The 20,915-nt window shown below is 49.4% G+C and overlaps 8 protein-coding genes across 8 annotated transcripts; 6 read left to right on the forward strand and 2 right to left on the reverse strand.

Annotated features, from left to right (window-relative positions):
• Positions 1-133: 133 nt before the first annotated feature.
• Positions 134-1,080, forward strand: N7517_009775 (Voldacs domain-containing protein; the record flags this gene model as incomplete). Its single annotated transcript, XM_056727498.1, has 2 exons — positions 134-414; positions 480-1,080. The coding sequence occupies 2 exons, from the start codon at positions 134-136 to the stop codon at positions 1,078-1,080; spliced, it is 882 nt and encodes a 293-aa protein (XP_056576070.1).
• A 411-nt stretch (positions 1,081-1,491) lies between these two features.
• On the reverse strand, positions 1,492-4,164 carry N7517_009776 (uncharacterized protein; the record flags this gene model as incomplete). Its single annotated transcript, XM_056727499.1, has 1 exon — positions 1,492-4,164. One exon carries the CDS (start codon positions 4,162-4,164, stop codon positions 1,492-1,494), a length of 2,673 nt encoding a protein of 890 aa, XP_056576071.1.
• Positions 4,165-5,547: 1,383 nt separating this feature from the next.
• Positions 5,548-6,544, forward strand: N7517_009777 (putative carbonyl reductase; the record flags this gene model as incomplete). Its single annotated transcript, XM_056727500.1, has 3 exons — positions 5,548-5,800; positions 5,859-6,242; positions 6,297-6,544. 3 exons carry the CDS (start codon positions 5,548-5,550, stop codon positions 6,542-6,544), a joined length of 885 nt encoding a protein of 294 aa, XP_056576072.1.
• A 666-nt stretch (positions 6,545-7,210) lies between these two features.
• On the reverse strand, positions 7,211-7,936 carry N7517_009778 (uncharacterized protein; the record flags this gene model as incomplete). The annotated part of the gene is made up of 1 exon (XM_056727501.1): positions 7,211-7,936. One exon carries the CDS (start codon positions 7,934-7,936, stop codon positions 7,211-7,213), a length of 726 nt encoding a protein of 241 aa, XP_056576073.1.
• A 915-nt stretch (positions 7,937-8,851) lies between these two features.
• On the forward strand, positions 8,852-9,784 carry N7517_009779 (uncharacterized protein; the record flags this gene model as incomplete). The annotated part of the gene is made up of 1 exon (XM_056727502.1): positions 8,852-9,784. One exon carries the CDS (start codon positions 8,852-8,854, stop codon positions 9,782-9,784), a length of 933 nt encoding a protein of 310 aa, XP_056576074.1.
• Positions 9,785-11,856: 2,072 nt separating this feature from the next.
• N7517_009780 (aromatic alcohol reductase) lies at positions 11,857-13,125 on the forward strand (the record flags this gene model as incomplete). The annotated part of the gene is made up of 4 exons (XM_056727503.1): positions 11,857-11,940; positions 12,006-12,290; positions 12,353-12,679; positions 12,748-13,125. 4 exons carry the CDS (start codon positions 11,857-11,859, stop codon positions 13,123-13,125), a joined length of 1,074 nt encoding a protein of 357 aa, XP_056576075.1.
• A 603-nt stretch (positions 13,126-13,728) lies between these two features.
• Positions 13,729-15,614, forward strand: N7517_009781 (putative amino acid permease; the record flags this gene model as incomplete). The annotated part of the gene is made up of 4 exons (XM_056727504.1): positions 13,729-14,006; positions 14,079-14,085; positions 14,136-14,296; positions 14,360-15,614. 4 exons carry the CDS (start codon positions 13,729-13,731, stop codon positions 15,612-15,614), a joined length of 1,701 nt encoding a protein of 566 aa, XP_056576076.1.
• Positions 15,615-16,209: 595 nt separating this feature from the next.
• On the forward strand, positions 16,210-20,589 carry N7517_009782 (RNA dependent RNA polymerase; the record flags this gene model as incomplete). Its single annotated transcript, XM_056727505.1, has 1 exon — positions 16,210-20,589. One exon carries the CDS (start codon positions 16,210-16,212, stop codon positions 20,587-20,589), a length of 4,380 nt encoding a protein of 1,459 aa, XP_056576077.1.
• Between the last annotated feature and the right edge of the window lie 326 nt (positions 20,590-20,915).

Genomic DNA, 20,915 nt, shown 5'->3' on the forward strand with positions numbered 1-20,915 from the left:
TGCGGCTCTCCCAAGCTCGCGGAAAAGCTCCACCCCGCGCCGGAAGCTCATTTTCATTCCATCCCAACTTCAGACACCCTTGTCATATCATTCAACCCTTCTTTTTTATTTCCAATCACACATATACTACAATATGGAGGTTATTCGCAGCTCGCCTGAAATCTCCTCATTCGTGCCGCTGGCCGAACACCAGTCGCGCACCCCAAGCTCCTTCTATTCCGGACCCCCAGTACTGTACCACCACAGCCAGCGCTGCAAGATCGTCATCCTTGAGCGCGAGCTCCTCGCCACCCCAGCACTCAATGCTCTGCGCGGCCAGGATGCTGTCAACAACAGCGCCGCAAGCCAGGATCAGCAGGACGGCGACGAGAAGGAGGTCGCAATCTCAGGCGTGGATAGTTGGGTGACATCCGAGTAAGTCTATCAATTCCCCTTCCCGTCCCAAGAGGCACCGACTGACGAAATTCATCAATCAACAGCAAGTTCTTCCTCTTCTCCCCCACCGCCTCAACAGGCGTGTCAATCCCCTACCCCTCGATCTCACTACACGCACTCCAACGGCTACGCGTCCCAGATACCGATGCCGAAGTTCAAGGCCTGTATATGCAGGTTGCGATCCCGGGTGCGCCTTCTGAGGACGACGAAGAGGAATGCATCACAATGACAGTGGTGCTGCCCACCGACGCCACGCTACAAGAGCCCATTGACTCGGAGACGGACACACCCACGCAGCAGCTTTACAATGCTGTGTCGGCGTGCTCCAACTTACACCCTGACCCTGTTGAGCAGGGCGATGAGGATGAGGAGGACGGGCCTAAGTTTATTTCGGCCGAGGAGCATGATGGAGTCTTCCAGCTGGGAAATGGTGATCTTCCCCCGCCTGTTGCTGGGAGCTCTGGGTGGATCACTGCGGATAATATGGATCAGTTCTTCGATGCGGATGGGAATTGGATTGCTGCGGGTGAGCCGCCTTCTTTCCCGCTTGGTCCTGGAGCTGGAACTGTTAGGGCTCGAGAGGGGGAGAATGGAGTTGAAGAAAATGGAGATGAGGACGAGACCAAGTGGCGGAAGACGGATTGATTTGGGATTAGGCTGCTTTAAAGGGAAAGGAAAATATGAAATACACGGTGTAGGATTGGCGTTTTAAAATATTCGAGTGGTTACGTGGTAGAGCTACCAATGGATTATTTGCTGGGGCTATTTTTCAAGGAAACATAGGTAGAGAAGGATTAGATTTCGTGCTGAAGATTTTCCGTTTCATGGATATCAACCTTGGAAAACACACATCAAACATAGAAACAAAAGAAAAAGATGGACCACCAAGCGACAAGCAAAAGAAGAAGTAATGAAATAAGAACAGATAGAAGAAATGGATACTGAGCTTTTACGCCAACATCAGTATGAGATACAATGCACGATGAAAATGAATCAAAACGAATCAAAAGAAAACTGTCGCTTTCAAAGTCCACAAAAGACATCGCAAAATTAACCTTATTCCCGTAGGAACCCATCGCCGTCGTAAAGACTAGCAGGCGTGGCATTTCCAACTCCAACTCCGAGCGCCTTGCCCGTTGGAGTAGTCATCCCTCGGCGGGGAGAAGTAGGAGTTGGTGGTGCATGGTGGCTCGACATATGAGGCGGTAATCGTTGGTTGTTTGGCATGGAACGGGGGCGACTGTTCTTGCCACGGGTGGGGGAGGATTCAGGCGTGCGGAACGACCCAGTTGGGGGCAGCACAGAGGTTTTATGAGGGGAGGTGGTCCGCATGGGATCCTCAAAGATAGTGACGCGATCTTGGACCATTGCGGAGCGGCGGTTACCATAGAGCGCAGAAGCACCGCCAATGGGACCAAGCCCGTTGTCTAGGCTGGACATTGAATCACGAGCTCGGCTGATTGAGCGATTTGAAGCATCGGTCTTCGTCCGTTGTAGTGACTCGGTGGATCTTCGCCAGTCACTGCCTTCTGTTCCTGTGATACTCATGACAAGGGGGAGGCGGCTAGGCGAAGTTAAAGGACTATCTTGTGCATAATCAGAGGATGACGGGGCGCGAGTTGACTGGTTTCGAGTTGCAGTAACGCCAGGTTGGCTGCGAGGCCCTTTTACCGCAGAGCGTCGTGGGCTACCAGGGGAGTTCTCGTGGGATGCGAATGGAGTGTCAGAGAGTCTCCATGCAGGTGGTACTCTTTCGGGAGAGGGAGTGTGGGCGAGACTGCCATGAGACAAAGGCAGAGATGTGAACAATTCAGGGAGAGCGCGATTGTTTTCGAATGGAAGCTTATTGTTAGGCATGACAGATGGAGCACGGCTTTTCTTCTTGCAAGGACTGTCGTCGTAGATTGGGGGCTGCGGCTCCTCAACTAGTGGCCCAAGAGAGCTCAGACCTAGACCGGGCTTGCCATGTCGACTACCGTACTTGCTGCGTCTTGAAGAGGACAGAGGGGACGTTGTTCTTGGTGGCAATGAAGGCAAGGATTTTGTTGGGTTGTTGATTGAGACCTCACGTAGATCCACCTCCTCCATCTTGTCGAAATCTTCTGGTTCCTCTTCGACGGTAGGAGAGAACGTCGATGACCCAAACGTCATAGGTGGATGGATAGAAATGCGAACACAGTTTTGACGTCGGTGACCCTTGCGTTTTGAATTTCCACCCTTGAGTGCAGAGGGAAGAGTGCCCTTTAGGGAGAGACTGTCACGTCGCATCGGGGTTCGTGGGTTGATGGTGGTGGCTGCCTTACCTGGCGATCTAACCTGGTGGAACAGAGTCCCACCCCCAGGCGAGCCAACGTAGAAGGGGTCATTCTCCATTAGGTCATTCTGATAGCCCGTACTGTTTTGGAATTGATTGACATGTGATACATAGGGCATGTGAGAGCCCGATGATCGCCAGTCGGATGGGGCTGAATTTTGATATCCCCAATACCCCACCGAAGTTCCAGACTGGGAGGGATGTCTTGAAGGGGAATTGGATGAAGCCATAGAATCAGATCGACGTGGAGCAGTAAAACGATCTCTAAAGGTACCCAAGTGATGAGTCGTCAAACTTCGTCGAGGCGACAAGGATGCAGATTTCTGACGATTTTCAGTGGTCGAGGAGGAACGGACAGGGAAGTTGTGCATAGGCAGGATGGAGGTGTTGGTTGCAATGAAACTCCTCCGTCCATCCTTGACTCCAACGTCAGCGGCACTGAAAGGTACAAATGTGCCTGAGGGGAAGGTGGGCGAGGTCAGATCGGTATCAGCCGAACCATTTCTACCGTCATCCAATATTGAGCTGTTGGTAGTATCGAGACTCATGGAGGAAAGTCTCATCACAGAGTCATTCCTAGCGTAACTAAACCTGTCTGGGGGATATGCAGTTGGGGGAGGGGGAGGTATCGAGTGACCAGGCATCATCCCTGCAGTTTGACTAGCAATACTTCCCCCACGAAGACGAGTAGGAGATTCTTCAAAGGTCATGGTTGAATCAAACGGGCCAGATGAGTTACGGTCATCCGAAACAGGAAGTTGACTTGATCGCTCTCGCACTGGAAGGGGCCATCCAGATGAAACAGGCTTCATACCTAGATGGAACCCAGCATCACCCTCATTAGGCTCTGGTGTTTGCCTTGGAGTGCTTTCTGCTGGTAATTCCAAAATCCCCTCAACAGCCGAAAGTGGGACGTCTGCTTTCGATATTGATATTGACGCTTTAGGTGGCGGACTAGGAAGATGAATTGATTCACTCAATTCCCCTAACGTAGCCAACGAGCTCACGCGTTTGTGAGATGCTCGTGATAGGCGCTTGGAACGAGATCGAGAAAGCGAATTGCGGAGAGATCGTGCTTTCTCGGTGAACGGAAAAGATGATTCTGAGTCGTTTTTCCGGCGATGGAGACTCTCACTCGATGTCAGATGTCCCCATTCTGTCGGTTTACCATACGGAAGATGACCATGCGCCCTCAGTATGCTCCCTTCTGCCCGGCTCAGTTCAGTCAAAGTGTCCTCCGGGAAAGATTGCAATCCCCGATTGCGCCGTCCCTGCCTCTGCGTGAAGCCCAACAGCCTTATTGCATGGCGCTCTTTGCGATACCTGACCCAAACGATAATGCTGACCACCGAGACAGCAATAAAGATGGCCGCGCCGCACGCGGCTATGGCAATGACGGCGGTCAGCCCTAGCATGGTCGCCTCGCTGGCGTGTCACTGGGCTGATTCCGAGACTGTATAAAGACAATTGGCGGAGATGGTCTTCTGAATTCCCCATCCGTGAGTAGCGCGTCGGTTTTCAACATGCGATGCTGCGAATTATCGATGTATCAGAACGGCAACGGTGAGGCTTCACAGAGCTAGCAACTTCATCCTCATGGAACACAATAAAGTCTCACAGGAATAAGAAACAACAAGATTTCCTAGCATTCCATCAAGGGACCACCATTTGTTATGGGAACACTGATTCCAGCCGAGGAATGCTCATTCATCACCATCCGGGTACGAAGAATGCTGGCGGCCACACTACCCCCTTCGATCATGTTTCAATGGTGAAATCTTCATCGAATAGAATTGTGCGAGAACCAGTCTCGGGTGGCTGGAATGGGTGCTGCCCTAATTGATCCCGGTGTATACCTCAAAGGAAACTCAACGCCATATTTGAAGTTCCCTATTTCACGTCTTCTTTGACGTCTTTGTTCGCTGGAATCTAGGGTTCCCCTTTGGACATACTTCTAATGACTAGATGGATGGCTAACAAACCCAAGAAAGTGGTTCGATCATGAATGTCGATTTTCCACTGGTCCGCCTTTGACGATACTCCAGCGATCAACAAGATCAGTGCGCGTCCTTGACCAACCCGATTCTTGTCCGGATAAGTGATCAATTTTGATCCTTTAATTCCGACTAAGTGGCTGTCTTGCTTCAGGAATATTGAGTAGTATACTTAATACACAGATGCGGAGTTTGCGTTGGATCGTAGAGTGATAAGCATTGCCCAGGATAAGTATCCCTTGAGCGCGTGATTTTCGAGTCAGTTGGATGCCACTAATAGCGGAACATCGAATCTATATTATTTCCAGTCATTCTCCCTTATGAAAAGTTAGTTCAAGCATCTGCACTCTCTTCTGCGGGATTCGAGATGGATGTCGTCCTCTTAGGGTCAAGTTTCCTGGGATCTCGGTATCCTTGGACATTTCCTAGAAGAGCGGTCAGGTCAGTATTAGGCTGGAAGAGCTTTGCTCTTTACAGTTCGAATACCCTCTCTTTCAATTCCTACTCTGACTTTTTTGGAACAGGTTTATCTGATACAAAATTGTGATGGATCTCATTCCCTCAAAATAATCCTGGGACGCAAAGCGCCATCCAATGCCATCAATGCATGCAAGAGCTCCCCACCAAGGTCTATACTCCGTACATAGGGAAATGCTATGGCCTAATCCGATTTCCCCGCCAGCGCATCACTCACCGTCTATCACCTTGGGATTCCTAGAATTGCCCCTCAGCTCTATATTTAAGTGATTGCCCGCTCAAACTTGCCTTTAATCTTCTGTCATTTTCTCTTTACTCTCCCTTACAATGGCTGCTAACCCTATTACCAAAAATGGACTCTTTGTCCACAACAATACCACTGCTCCTGAGCACCCCAGTCTCATGAGCATGTTCTCCCTCAAGGGAAAGACTGCCATTGTTACCGGTGCTGGCGCCGGTATCGGTCTGGCAGTTGCTCAGGGTCTGGCCGAGGCTGGTGCCAATGTGGCCATGTGGTATAATAGCAATGCTAAGTGTACCGAGAGGGCTGCCGAGATCGCTGAACAATATGGTGTTCAGGGTGCGTAATGAATCTACGCAATGTGATTGGTTCCATATCATTCTAATCTCTTTTGCAGCCAAGGCTTATCAGGTTCAAGTCACCGATGCAAAGGCTGTCGAAAAGGCCGTAAACGACGTCGTCAAGGACTTCAATGGCCGTCTCGATGTTTTTATTGCCAACGCTGGTGTTCCCTGGACCCAGGGCCCCATGGTCGACGGTCCCCTTGACCATTACCGTGATGTCGTCGCCATTGATCTTGACGGTACCTTCTACTGTGCCAAGGCTGCCGCTAAGCACTGGCGCCGCCAGAAGGAGGAGGGCACCGATGCCAACGGAAACAAGCTCACCAACTTTACATACGGAAGCTTCGTTGCTACTGCCTCTATGAGCGGTCACATTGTCAACTTTCCCCAGATGCAGGCTGCCTACAACGCCGCTAAGGTTGCCGTTATTCATCTTTGTGAGTTGTCATTCAGAACCCATCAGGTCCATCGTCCTGCTAACACCTTCTCAGGCAAGTCGCTTTCTGTCGAATGGGTCCGCTACGCTCGCGCCAACACCGTATCCCCCGGCTACATTGCGACTGAAATCTCCAGCTTTGTGCCCGAGGAAACCAAGAATATCTGGCGCGACAAGATCCCCATGGGCCGTGAGGGCCAAGCCCACGAGCTGAAGGGTGCTTATCTCTACCTTGCTTCCGATGCCTCCACCTACACTACCGGTGCCGATCTCATCGTCGACGGTGGCTACTGCGCCCCCTAAATTCCCCTTCATAACGTATTAAAATATCGGGATTTTTGGGTTAGAGCGTAAAGTTCGGAGATATTGATGTCCGCGATTTTAATTTAAACGTGACGATAGACGACCGTAACGATAAAAACAGATTAGATGGTCGAGTCTGAATCGAAATATTATATTTGCAACATATTCCCCCGCTCATTAGGCATGCCCAGAATGACTTGCATAGTAAAATGGTGCCCAAAACACACCCATGTCAGAACCCGACGGAAGCATCACCGGCACGACCAGCCAAATTTCAACTTGTGCGCGATTGCCGAATGACTCTTATGTATGAGACCGTCCCAACCTTGTAGGACTTGGATCTTCAGACCCTGGTATCCTAGGAAGAAATGGCTCAATCCCTTGCGTGGCGCTTTAGTGTTGATAAGCCCCGCCAATGACATATGGAATGTGTTCTACCGCGTGACGAGGATCATATACTGACGTGACCGAGTCGACCGGCTGCTTTGATCAGCACTCAACCTAAGAGACAACCAGCAACATGAATACATTACTAGGTGGAATGGAAGATTGAAATAACGAGATAGGAACCTTGCAAGTAGGTATACATCGCCCGGCTCATCAGGTGCTCGGACATTCTGCCAAGCCCATAAATGCCATATCTATTCCCCCAACGTCCCATGCTGCTCACCCCCGTTGTCGGACCATCTCGGGGGCAACAACGGCAAAAACGCCCTGCGCAGTCCACTCAACAACCTCATCCAACCAAGCCGCCGGTCCCCTCTGTTCGCGCTGATCAAGGATATAAATGGGACGCTCGACTTCGAATTCCCAGACGGGGATATCGTCGCCTAGTATACGTGGCTCGAAAACCGCCTCGTCGACGGCGGAGTTGGACCAGTCAGAGTCATACTCATCGGAGGATGTTCTGTCTCCAGGAGGACTTGGGGGTGGGCTGTAGTTGGAGAACTCGGCGATATCCGCATAGGTGAGCCGACGTCGTGGACGGTACGGGCCTCCTGCATATCTGGCCGTCATGTTGATACCGTCGATTCCGGTTGTGTTATCCCTTTCCGGGAACATATTGACTGTGTCGAGAGTAGAGTTCTGACTATATCGATGGTAGTCGGGTGATGGTATTGATGAAGTCGCAAGGTGTGGAGGTTGTTCTTCTTCATCTTTTGTTTCGAGGTTGATTGGCTTATACATTGCCTCGTGCATACGGTTTGGCCGGGTCTGGCTGGTGGGATTACGGTTGGTGAGCATGCGCTGCATCTGTTGATATGCGGGGAGGAGGATGCGATGATGGAAGGCGCCGAGGTGCTGCAAAATCGAAGCATTGTGGACAGCAACAACGAAGAGGAATGAGAAGGTCAGGCAGATTGCCGGGAAGGCTAGAGAAGCTTCTGGCATGGTGATTTGCTGATTGCAGATAGTTGTTAAGAGTGAATGGGCGATGTTGAAGATGAAAAGTGCATCTGCGGGTTTAGGCAGGAGAAAGAGAAGAAGCAACACGAAGCAGACCACAGACCGACATTAAGCAACTATTTTAAATTGTTCAACAATACTCTGATGGAATTGCAGTATTTCAAACTTGCGAAAAGTTTCTAGAGTCGTTCAACAGCACAAATTTGACCATTTTCACTACACCTAATAATCACCTATATAAACTGATATCAATGTATCTAAGGACAATATTTTAGCAAGTCCGTTAGCTACTAACATCGACAGATAGCCAACTTGAATTGCAGAATCCTCATAGGGAAACCCTAGTTTTCACAAGTATTCTGGGCTCGACCCGATGATCTCCTAGAGTCACGATGCTCATTCACGGTCTCTGGTCACGCCGCTCCGAGCTTAATTACCTTCTCCATATGACCTTTTACGCCCACGCGTCATGAACAAAGGGGTTATATTTATTGAAGCTATTTTGACACTTCTGCAACAGTTGGCTCGATGCTATATTTCTTCCATGGACGTGTCAAAAATAGGATATATAACATTGAAGCATCCTATTGTACAGTGCATTCACTATTCATTGTTTCTCTGATCCACTTTCTTTGTTCGACTCGAATTAATAGGTTTGAAACAAAGGATCTTTTGTTCTTCTTGATCTAACTTAAAATCATGGACTCTATTTTTTTCTCTCTTCCTTTGTCCACGACGTTGACACAAAGGCCTTTCATGCATTGTATAAGTGCACGCCAAACTGCATCATTATTCTCTCCCATCATTCCAATCTCTCAATCAGATCAAAAGTCTTTGCATATACCTTATTCCAACCATCCCTTCAACCATACCATGTGTGTACTCATGCAACCATCCACCATGGGAATTCCGACAGCAGGAGATAAGAATCACGTTACCAAGCGCAAATGTGTGCCAAGGAGAGACTGGACAGAGGCTGTCAAAGAAAAGATTGTACAGTGCTGCCCTGGTAAAGAGCTCCTATGCGGTCCCTTTGCTAATAAATCCAAGTCACCGCATAACGCCGCTCTACAGGAAGCCCTCGAATGCACCCAATGCAGCCATCTGCACATTATTCCATACATGTTAAATGCAGACATTGCTGCAGGATCATACATCACATCGGAATACCCACCTTTCTTCATCACCGAAAGCGCACCAGATGAAAACATATCTCCCTTCGACACAAACCCCCTGGCTTTCCAAAATAACAACGTCACAATGTGGGACGATATTACCCCTTCCCAACAACAACATTACTACGCCAAAATTGATGCCATTCTCAAGAAGGCCGAGGCCGAGTCAGGCAAGTTAGTGGATGAAGCCACCGTTCTTTTCGCCCACTACCAAGTGGACTTCCATATCCGCCAACACTACCTCGCCCCCCGAAGTGTCCTGAATCTATGCCGCTCGAAGGATGATATCAGGGAGTTGAAGCACTGGGAGTGGGAGAACGCCGTCTCAGATGAGATAGCATTTCCCGAATATCCCGACTGGGGCGTGGGATGGATGCATGAGCCGAGCAATTCTATCGGCCACCAGATCGCGGCATGGCGGATGGGGGAAAGAAAACGAGAGAATCACCTTGCCGAAGTGGAGGCCCGGTGGGCGGAGATCAAAGATGAGAGAGAAAAGCAGAGGAAACGGACAGTCAAAATTTCATTCAAGGGCACGCATGTCAGGACTCACAAGTATGAGGCATGTCAACCGCATCTGACAGAGAAGGAGATTATGCGTATATCAAAGAAACAAGGTGCCAGGCATCAAGCCTGTTTAGACGCTTTAGATCTGTGATGAGCGAACGATTGATTGTACAATTTATACCCATTTGAGTTTTTTTTAAAAAAAAAACGTTTGAAGAGGCTCCAGTATTCTCACTAAATATGTAATCTTTTTATCCAGTAAACTTTGATAAAACGGATAGGACTGCATATAAATATGATGAAGTGTACATGTATATATGGATTTGGAGACCAATGATCTGCGCTCGTAAGATATCAACGAGAGAAAGAGAGAGTAGTGAGAGAACAGCGAGAGAGTAGTAAGAGAGAGGTGAAACTAAATGAGAGATGGGAATGAGAGGTGAGACATGTCTGTGTCTACCCATATAAAAGCCAAATATACTAGCCCTTGTCAATTCCGCCAAGACTCCCAGCATATCCCTACATCAGGAGCGGTGGAAATGTGACATTACGAGAAGTGAAGTGAAGCTAGCAAGAAATCTAGTAGTCTGATAATAATTGATAGTACATGCGTACCGTCGCATGAGTAAGACACTCCAAATGAGACGGTTGGATTCCTGTCGAAAAGGAAAAGAGACCAATTGTTAGGTTGGGTCAGCGTCGAATGAGTGTATATCACCAAAGATTCATAGGAAGCACTCGAATAATTATTGCTAACCCTAGTATCGAATCATGGCTAGTTTCATTACCGGAATAGCAAAATAGACATTACAAGGATGATTCTGGTAGAGTGACTTATTGTAGAAGGTATGCCGACGTCTCCAAGTGAATCTACCACAATGCTCACGTGCAGCAATGAAATCCTCTCTGTCGCATCGAAGACGTCAAGGCATACTCCGTACCTAGTCTGGTTTAGCAACGGCTGAAATGAAAGCAGCCTGAGCCCAAGCTGGGGTCGATCTGCTATGAGGCGTTGGTCTGCATGCATATTATTTGGTAAGCCAAAAGGGATTTGGGAATTGAATGAAATTCTCTTTGCCCTTGCTCCAATTCCCATTTTCATTATTACTTTCCACTAGCCGCCCATAACGACGATCAATCTTCGGCGTGATGATATTGGCTAGAAGATTTCGGGCCCAGAACATCACTATGCTTAGACCCTCCCATGCTGCATTCCCCGCGATGACCTGACGGGAGCTGAGATCTTCCCCTTTGGTTACTTCGTTGGGAAGAATCCCCAAACTTGAGCAACCTTACCCCACCAAATCTAGAGATCAAGAAAAAAATAAATGTGTAAGGGATTGACTTGGAAGAAAAGGAGGGGAAATACGCCAGGCACAGATCTCCCGGTTGTGGCTGGCCCTTGGCTCTTACAAGGTTATCACCAACCCCCCTAAGGCTCAGCCTTGGGAGGTCACAAGCAATTAGTTCGGGGCCCATGTGTTGGCTTACTATCCAACATATAGGAAACCGTGGAATTCTTCCTGAATCCTCTATGATTGGTGCCTCAAAGCCCTCCCCAAGGCCCCATTCTTTTTTATTTCAAAGGCGCTGCGCCACCAATGAAACCCTGATCCTGACTAATCCTTGCCATTTCGTCATTGAAACCTCTCCAAGCTGTGACCACGTAGATCGGGATTCGTTACTCAAGATTCTGCACGGTATAAAGGGTATGATCTACTTTCGGGTCATATGGCAGTCCGTAATCTCAGGGAAAGAGATAGACATATAAGACATATTTCAATATATAAGGGTTTTATATTGACCGCACACATCATTATTATCCCATTTTCCTTTGACCGGGAAGCCGTATGACGTAACTTCGCCGACTCAGGCTTCCCGAATCACCGGCCCGTGAAGGAGAAGGGTTTCCAGACTATATTAAACTAGAATTTTATAACATATAAAACCAACAGAAAATCGAAATATATACTAGTATGCACGTAAGAAATAATATGACAAGGAAAAGAAAAGAAAAAAAAAAAACCCCCCCTCAAACGAGGGGAACGAACATCCACCGACCCACTGCTGCGGATGAGAAAGTGGGTTGAGCCTTTGGGAATTTATAACGTCGTCAGGTCCTAAACCTGTTACCCAATCCCCTTCTCCTTCTCCCACCTCTTTGATCTTCCCCCCTTTCCTACCTTTTACCTCTTACTACCATCTTGAATATCCAGAATAATTATGACTACCAAGGTCTTGCTGGTCGGAGCAGCGGGTGAAACCGGAGGTTCTATCGCCAACGGACTGTTGGATACCGGTAACTTTGTATGTAGCCCAGCTTCGATCAATTGACCCCCCCAGACTAATTGTTTCGTTTCTGTCCTCAATAGGAGGTTATCGCTCTTGTTCGCCCTATCTCAGCCCAAAAACCAGCTATCACGCGCCTCGAGGATCGGGGATGCCAGGTTCGGAAGTGCGACTTGAAGGCCCCAGAGGAGCAGCTCATCGAGGCGCTGGCTGGCATTGATGTGGTTATCAGCTGTGTCGGCCCTGCCGAACAACAGGACCAGATCCCTCTCGCCAAGGCAGCTAAGAAGACCGGGGTGAAGCGATTCATTCCATGCGGTTTCATCACCGTTTGCCCACCGGGCGGTATCATGTGGTTGCGTGACGAGGTATGTGGAATGTGGTACGGTACTTTTGGTCAGTGGACTGACCAGAATTTTGCTATCCATAGAAAGAAATTGTCTACAACCAGATCCGTCAGTTGTGGCTTCCCTACACCATCGTCGATGTCGGCTGGTGGTACCAGCTGGCCTACCCCCGCCTCCCTTCCGGGCGCGTCGACTACGCCATGACGTCCGGCAACGATGAAATTATTGGCGATGGCAACATGCCCACCGCATTGACCGACTTGCGAGACATCGGTCGCTACATGGCCATGATCATTTCCGACCCCCGCACTCTGAACAAGAAGATCCTCGCCTACAACCTGGTCTCGTCGCAAAACAAGATCTACGAGCTCATGGAGGAACTCAGCGAGGAGAAGGTCGATCGCAACTACGTAAGTCGCACAGACTCCCTCGGAATGAGTCAATGTGGCTAACCGATTTTTCTTTTTCCGGAGCACAGATTCCCGAAGAAACCATCTGCAGCAGAGTTGTGGCCGCCCGACAAGCCAGTGAAACCTACCCCTTCGACCCGATCAAGTTCATTCCCCGGTACCTGGCCGAATATCAGCTCTCTTGGGGAATCCGCGGCGACAACAACCCCGAGTACGCCAAGTACCTCGGCTACCACACCACACAGGATCTGTATCCCGAATTCCAACCCACGGATTTCCGCGAATATCTCGAGTCGGTCATTCGTGGCTCGGCCAAGGGTGTCTACACCGATCGTGTGATCTCACGGAAGCACCAACGACACTTCCCGCGTACCGAGTCCAGCGACTCCCTCTACACGCGCATCTTCCCTCGCACGGAGTCGAGCGACTCACTCATGTCGCGATGAATTGATGAATAGGAAACCCTTTTTTACGTATCTCGCGTTACCCCTCCGCCTCACCCAGGGAGCGACTGTTCGACACAAACGCTGGTTCCGAACCGCTGCCATTTGGGAATATTTGACAAAGACTTTTATGATATCTCTCTTCTCCCCCTCTGACCCCATTTGACGGGGCCATGGAATTCAGTATGCAACCGACTGGTGCTTTTTTTTGGGGGTGTCGACCTTTTGGGCGTTTGTGATTTTGTGGCCTTTTGATAGACGTTGGCTACTTTTGGTGCCTCCTCGATGGGCTTGGTGGCAATCCTTAGAGCTGGCATGGGAAATGCTTTTATATTTTTTTTGTTTATGCCATTCTATCTCGACTGTCCCATAATGGGATTTCTGCATATAGAAAATATATCCCAATGATCTGTGATCCCACCAGTTGTGCCTCGTTCTTTCCCATATTCGCATTTGCATAACCATCCCAAGCTCCCCGGGTCCCTCCCCTGGGCGGTTCACTCGATCTCTGATCTTTGATTCACATTCTTGGTACCTAACTCATTTGCTTTACCTAACCTCGACAGCCAGAGATTCGTATCTTTTTTTGAAAATATACTATAGGAGATGTTTCCGCGACGCCGACCGGGATCGCGGTCCTCTGCCTGTGAACTCGGGCCCATCAGCCCTGGGCCAACGACCCTACAAACTGCCCCCGAAGCTCATCAGAGTGAACATGCCCTCGGCTTCACCGATATATACGGGTCGTTGACACCTCGTCAAATCAGCATAATCAGTCTGTACCATCCACCTTGTACGGGGACCTACATTCTAACACAGGTTGCAGCCATTGGATCGGCGATTGGAACGGGCTTGATGGTTGGTACCGGAAGAGCATTGTCCATGTAAGATCCGTTCCTCATACCAACCGGATGTCTTCAATGACCAGGTGCTGAACGACGTTGACTCCAACATAGGAGCGGCGTAAGTCATTCCCTAGGAATCTCACGGGCGAAGATACTGATCTATTATAGCCGGCAGCTATAATAATCTCCTATACCATCGTCGGATTCGCAGTTTACCTCGTCCTCTCTGCATTGGGTGAGGTGGGTTCATGGTTACCCAAACCGTATACCGTTGCAGATCAAGCCGTTCGATTTTGTCATCCTGCACTTGGATTTAGCTTGGGGTGGATGTAAGTTCCCCTTCGTGAAGAGAGCTACATCTAATTTGGTCTATTTCCTGACCGCGTCCTCAGATTTTGGCTGAAATATGCTGTTGTCACACCGAACCAGCTCACAGCTGCAGCGCTGGTAGTCTCTTATTGGGTGGATGCTGAGCGAGTCAATCCTGGTATCTGGATCACGGTTTTCCTTTCGGTCATTGTGATTCTCAACTTCATCAATCACCGCCTCCCGAGCAGAATTGAGTTCTATGTTTCTTCATTCAAGCTTGTCGTCATGCTTGGGCTCATGATACTTTCCACCGTCATTGCTCTGGGAGGGGGGCCGGATCAAGACCTAAAGGGGTTTCGATATTGGTCGTATCCCGGTGCTTTCGGCGCTCACCCCCATCGTGATCACGGGTTGCTAGAAAAGTTCTACATAACCTGCTCGACGATGTCATCTGCCACGTTTGCGTACATCGGAAGCGAGCGATCTGGTATGGCTCACTTCCCGAATGTTCGAAAGGCTACTTCGAGGGCTATCCAGAATACCTTTTATCGGATCATGGTTTTCCATCTTCTAGCAATCACTCTTCTTGGGATGATTGTCCCCCAGGGGTCGGCGTCTGTGGCCTTTTCTAGCCCGTCCTCCCACGAGGCTGCCGCATCGGCATTTGTCGCAGCTCTGTATTTGGCAGGCATCGCGGTGCTACCGGACTTGTTGAATGCATGCATACTGTTGTTCGTCCTGTCAATAGCAAACTACGACCTTTATCTGGCAACCAAGGCAATGTGCGACCTCGCAGTGAAGCACCGTGCCCCTGCTTTCCTATCACGCACTACCAGGAGAGGTGTCCCGATCTATGCTTTGGCTGTGTGCTCCTCAACTGCAACGTTGGCATATCTCAACGTCCACCAAGACTCAACTGTTGTCTTCGGATACTTTGTGGACATGGTCACAATGCTCGGGCTGCTCACCTGGATTTCCATTCTCGTCACCCACATGTCTTTTGTGCGAGCACGAAACGCTCAAGGCATTCCCGACAAAGCTCTAGCTTTCAGAGCTCGTTTCGGTCTGGCTGGGACTTGTTTGGCTCTCGTTCTCTGTTTGTTCATCTCTGTTGCCATTGTCTTTGACTCCTTCGGCTTTGATTCAGGAGTTCGGAAATTTGACGTCAAATCCTTCATTGCCTCGTACATCAGCATTCCTCTCTACGTCGCCTTGATGGTTGGCTATAAGCTTGCCGTCCACAGTAAACGCGTTGATCCCAAAGAGGCTGATCTATGGACAGATAAGATTGACCTGGGCAATGAGAGGGGGCACTCAACTGAACGAACCCGAGTGTGATGGCAGCCGTTAGTCCATGACTCATTCTGGTCCTTGGCCACGAAGAATTAGGAATCGACCTTGGTGGGGTCAAGGACAACAGGGAAAAAAAGCAATTATCGTCCACTACTTTTTGTCTATTCTGTATATTATACCTACCTTTACAATATAGGTACTCCAGCTTCAACTTCCACTATGTTCTAGACAACATGCACCTCACAATTAGTAGACTCTCTAGAAACTAAAGATTGTACAGTTGTCACAGTGACACGTCAAGTGGTGGACGCTAATAGCATCTACCCGAAGTTGGCGCGGGTAAACAGATTCAGGACTTTTGCACAGCAACCACCCGTAGAATTACTGCCTATATGAGTAGTAGAGAACTGCCAATGTTGACGAGTCAAACGGAAGAAGTCATTTCGATTTAAGAAACTCATACCCTGAATTCCTATCTTAGGAAATCCCAATGCATCTGTTTGTTTACCCTCACCAATGCCTTCGCATAAGACTAACGAAGAATCCCCAGACGGAGTCGAACCTTTCGTTTTTCTCCCTCACAAAAGATATCAATTGCATTCCCTGAATGAATGGGAGCTCCTGTTCTCTTGAGATGAATATGGAGCATCCCACTACCCCAAAACATCAAAAAGATGATTTCCGCACTTTTATTACAAAAGTGAACATCAAATTTGGTCTCGAGATTCCCCTCCCTGGAATTGAGTCCCCTTCTGCTCGAGCGAGAAACACCAGCCTCCCTAGTCAGATCTACAAGCATATTCGCCCACTTTTCTTCAATAACAAGGTCGACAAGAGAAGTCTGATTAACAACCTCGAGGAATGGGTCCGCGGGAACCTGCCGTCGGCCGGCCAGATCCAAGCCCAGAACCCTGTCTATCGAACCAATGCAGCCCGCCGGGCAAACCAACGGCACCAGAGCGAGGAACCCGAGGTCCCGCTCTCGCTCACCGGCCCTGAGAAGGATATGTGCATGAAACACCTGTTGAACCTCATGGAGGATGAAGAATATCTTTTGGCGAATGGTCGTGTTGCAAACACGAAGAAAAGGTTAGCTGCTCATTCTTTTGGGGATGCCAAGGTCTTATCACCAAAGAGACAAAGGTTTGATGATGAAGATGAAGACGAAAACGAAAACTTCCACACCGCACCAAATTCCCCAGTGAAGGGTTCTGTGTTGGCTCAGTCCCCTTTGGGGAAGAATGGGGATGGAGGGTTGCAATTTCCCGAGATGGTACAAGCAGCCTTTCGAGGGTCTCGAAGGAGTTCTGGGGCTACGAGCTTGCCAGTCAATAGCCATCGGGCGATTCAGTCTCCTACGCCGGGGTCGGTAGCAATTGCGCCGCCAGCAAAAAGTCAAGTTCGCCCATCAACCGGAAGAAGCGATGGACCCATTCAGTCGTCTGAAAAGAACCAAGAGGCCGTCCGTTCGCCGGCGAAGTATTCGGCGACGTTTCCTCCGCCAGCAAAGCCACAACCAGCACAGGACCAAGGGTTCAACCAATCAATCCCTAGGAAAGTGGTCGCTAAACAACCACCTAAGCCTCAAGGCAATATTCTCCCTTCGACAAGGAGCTCGACGAGCACTTCGTTGCCAGCGAAGAATTCAGGGGTCGCCCAATCACCCGCGAGGAACCCTGTATCTGTCCAATCGTCATCCAAACCCCCCAAATCGGTCAGATCACCCTCCCAATCGCCGTTGAGACAGATGGATCTTCGATCGTTTGGCTTTGGCAACAGCCCCGGCAAAGAAACCTCTCCTGCCCAGGAAGATGTTGAGTTCAAGAAGCCTACTTTATTTGAGAAGCTTAGCGCGGCATCCGATGAATCCAAGCGCAATAGTATGACTAGTATGACTCAGTCATTCAATGCCAGCTTTCCGACGACGGTCACTTCGTCACTCTTTATGTCTCGCGATGCTAGCATGGGGCAATCATTCGATTCGGTCATGACAGACATGACCGAGCCAATGGATACCCAATCAACGTATGCAGACTCGGTCGTCGGGTACATGGCTAGCGTAAAGATGCTAAGAAGCGTAGACGCTGCTGCTATCTCCATGATGGTAAATGGTGACCCCGTTGAAACGAAGTATTCTCTCAAACAGGAGTTCATTGATGAACTCCTCTCCTACGGCCCGTTTTCGGTAGAAGAATCCTTCTCGGCGACAATTCCATTGCGATTCCGATACGAGCTGGAACGAATTGGACGTGCGTGGGGTATCCCCTTCAAGCAAATACTCGTCGGCGATCGTGTTAGCTTCAACACTCAAGATGATTTCTGGTCATGGGTCAGCGGGCTTGGTCGACGTTATGACCGGCCGTTGCCAGAGAGATCGCCCCGTCGGGCCTGGGATGCTGCTGTTGGTGATTTCAAATCAGATAAGCACTCGGAGGTGGTGGTGCTGTCGGGAGACTTGGACTGGTGTGATGAGTCTGAGCCGGGTATTTTCAAATTGAAACTCAACCCGCTCAAGCCAGAGCGGACATGTCGCTTTCATCGAAGGTTTGGATCGGATAGATTCTTGACTCTTACTGTTCCAGCCCCGGATCGGCCTCCCAGCCATCAGAAACAACCTTCCTATCCATCTGTCTTTCGCGAGAGTGTTGCTTCCTGGCTCACACGGAATGATCATCATTGTCTCGGACGGACGTGGCGAGCATTCTATGTCGAAGAAGTAAAAACCAAGCGAAAGGCCAAGGGTGAACCTCGCTTTCGTGTCGAGCTCTTCGCCATTGATGGCAACGACTTTGATCATGGACAGCGGTTGCCACCGCTGGTGGCCCCTCCTCGACAGCAAAGTGACAACTATACTCCGATGAGCGTAGATACTTTGCTAGAATGGCATATGCCCAAAACTGCGAATGCCAATCAAAGCAACTGCAAGCTCTTCCAACGTATCTCCCTCGGCTTGTCGAAGACATTTGCGACGGTTACAGTAAAGCCAACGCAAGTGCTTCGTTTGAGAGACGATCCAACCCGGGCTGTCATGAATGACGGATGTGCTCTGATATCGAGGACTCTCGCCAACCAAATTTGCGACCAACTGGGCATAACCACCGCAACGCCTAGCTGCTTCCAGGGGAGAATAGCAGGCGCGAAGGGCCTCTGGATGGTTGATTGTCACCAATCCAGTATCGCTACCATGAATGAAGATGATATCTGGATTCAGATCTCGGACTCGCAGTTGAAAATCCACCCTCATCCACAGGAATGGGTTGACCCGATTGACGATGAAAAGTTGACGTTTGAAGTAGTCAACTGGGCTAAGCCACTGCACCCTGTTGACCTTGATATCCAACTTCTTGCAATTCTGGAACATGGAGGAAACGTGAAGGAGTATATTGCCAAGCTCACGCGTGATGGTGTGCAGAGTCTATACGACGACTTCCTTGAGGTTCTTCGATCAAATAGCCCCGTGGTTTGTCGAGCCCTGCTTCAGAAGCTCAGACCCTCCGGTGAGGATGGAACTGGCAAAGCACGACGAATGGAGCAGTGGGTGACCAGTGATGCTGAGTCCATCATCCGTTTCTCGGAGGCTGGCTTTGCCCCACGCGACTTTTTCCCGCTCCGGTTGAAAATCCGCCAATATCTGACATGGCTTCTTGAGCGACATGTCGAAGAGCTCAAAATTCAGGTCCCTCTTTCAACCTATGCGTACTGCATTGCGGATCCATATGGAGTTCTCGGACCGGATGAAGTTCACTTTGGCTTCTCCAATAATTGTCGGGATCCACAGGGCCACTTTGAAGACAACCTCCTTGATGGAGTAGATGTTCTCGTGGGCCGACTTCCTGCCCATTTACCGTCTGATATTCAACGGCGCAGAGCCGTATGGAAGGCTAAACTGCGTCATTTTAAAGATGTGATTGTCTTTCCCACTACAGGAAACTTTCCTCTAGCCGGTATGCTATCTGGGGGAGATTACGATGGTGACACGCCGTGGATTTGCTGGGATTCAATGATTGTCGAGAAGTTTCACAATTCTCCAATGCCCGCCCATGAATATCCTGCAGAGCATTACGGGCTCAGCAAGCACTCCGTCCCGATGGCCTCGCTGAAGTCGACAGAACACTTCTTGGAAAGTGTGTTCGCTTTCAACCTCAATCTTTCAAGCCTGGGTCGATGTACCGTTGAGCATGAGAAACTGGCATACGATGAGTCAGTCGACTCTCCGAAAGCGAAAGAGCTGGCCTGTCTCTTGGGTCATCTTGTGGATGGTCGGAAAGGTGGAGTTCACCTTTCAGAGCAAGCCTGGAAAGAATATCGCAAGACCGTCAGCCCTAGGCAACGTGCGCTTCCCGCGTATCGGGACACAGACCGCAAGTACAACCCGTCGAACATTGTCGACTTCCTCAAGTTTAAGGTCGCACGGTCGGAGCTTCGCAGAATTCTCTCAGGTCTCAACGAGGCATTCCCCGAGAACGATATCCAGAATCAGCTCGACAATGATCTTATTCGTCCATGGAGTGAAGCCGAAGAAGCATCGAAGAGCAATTCTGAACACACTCAAGAGTTAAAAGACACACTCGCTGAAGTTCGAAAGTCGATAGAGGATCTATACAAGCAGTGGAACCAAGGACACCCTGCTTCTACGGGCGACGATTTCTCTGCCATATCACGTCAAGCTGCCGAGAATGCGGGTGCACTCGCTCCTCCCAGCTCGGGCAATCATCCGCTCATCCATACTTGGCAAAACAGCCGCAATGAGTGGCGACGGTTGATAGCTTCGTATGGCTACCGTCGATGTCCGAACTCTCGGTTTATTCTCCACGCCTTTGGGGAGACATTGTGCGAGATCAAGGCGTCTGTCTCGCCATCTCGCCTTGTGACTAATGAAGTGATCGCCTGCTACCGAGTGAATCAGAAAATGGTGGCACATCTCACGGCCAATGAATTGCCTGTGGATGGGGTTGACGATGCAGAGGAATATGAAGAGTATGAAGACGGAGAAGCCATTGAAGCCATGCTATCCTTTTAGAAGGGATGGATTGGAGGACAAATTGTCCATCGAATGAGATACGAGTGACGCCACCCACGACCCTGCATTTGATATCATTATGATTTTGAGCGATATTTTCTTGTGATGCCTATGAATGTTGGACATATCATGAGATAGATACCTTGTTGTTTTACATACATGTATGTCAGAGTTGATAGATACCTTTCCATCGATGTCACTAAACATAAGCTTAGGTACTTTCAGCAAATCATATCAGACTTTTGCCTAAATGCCATAAATTAACTACCGGTGAACCGCAATAACACTATATTGTAAGAGAGAAAGTTCATCCTAGTCCCCAAATG

This window comes from Penicillium concentricum (assembly GCF_028827145.1).
Source record: "Penicillium concentricum strain IBT 3081 chromosome Unknown utg000004l_segment0_segment0, whole genome shotgun sequence".
In the NCBI taxonomy this organism is placed as follows: Eukaryota; Fungi; Ascomycota; class Eurotiomycetes; order Eurotiales; family Aspergillaceae; genus Penicillium; species Penicillium concentricum.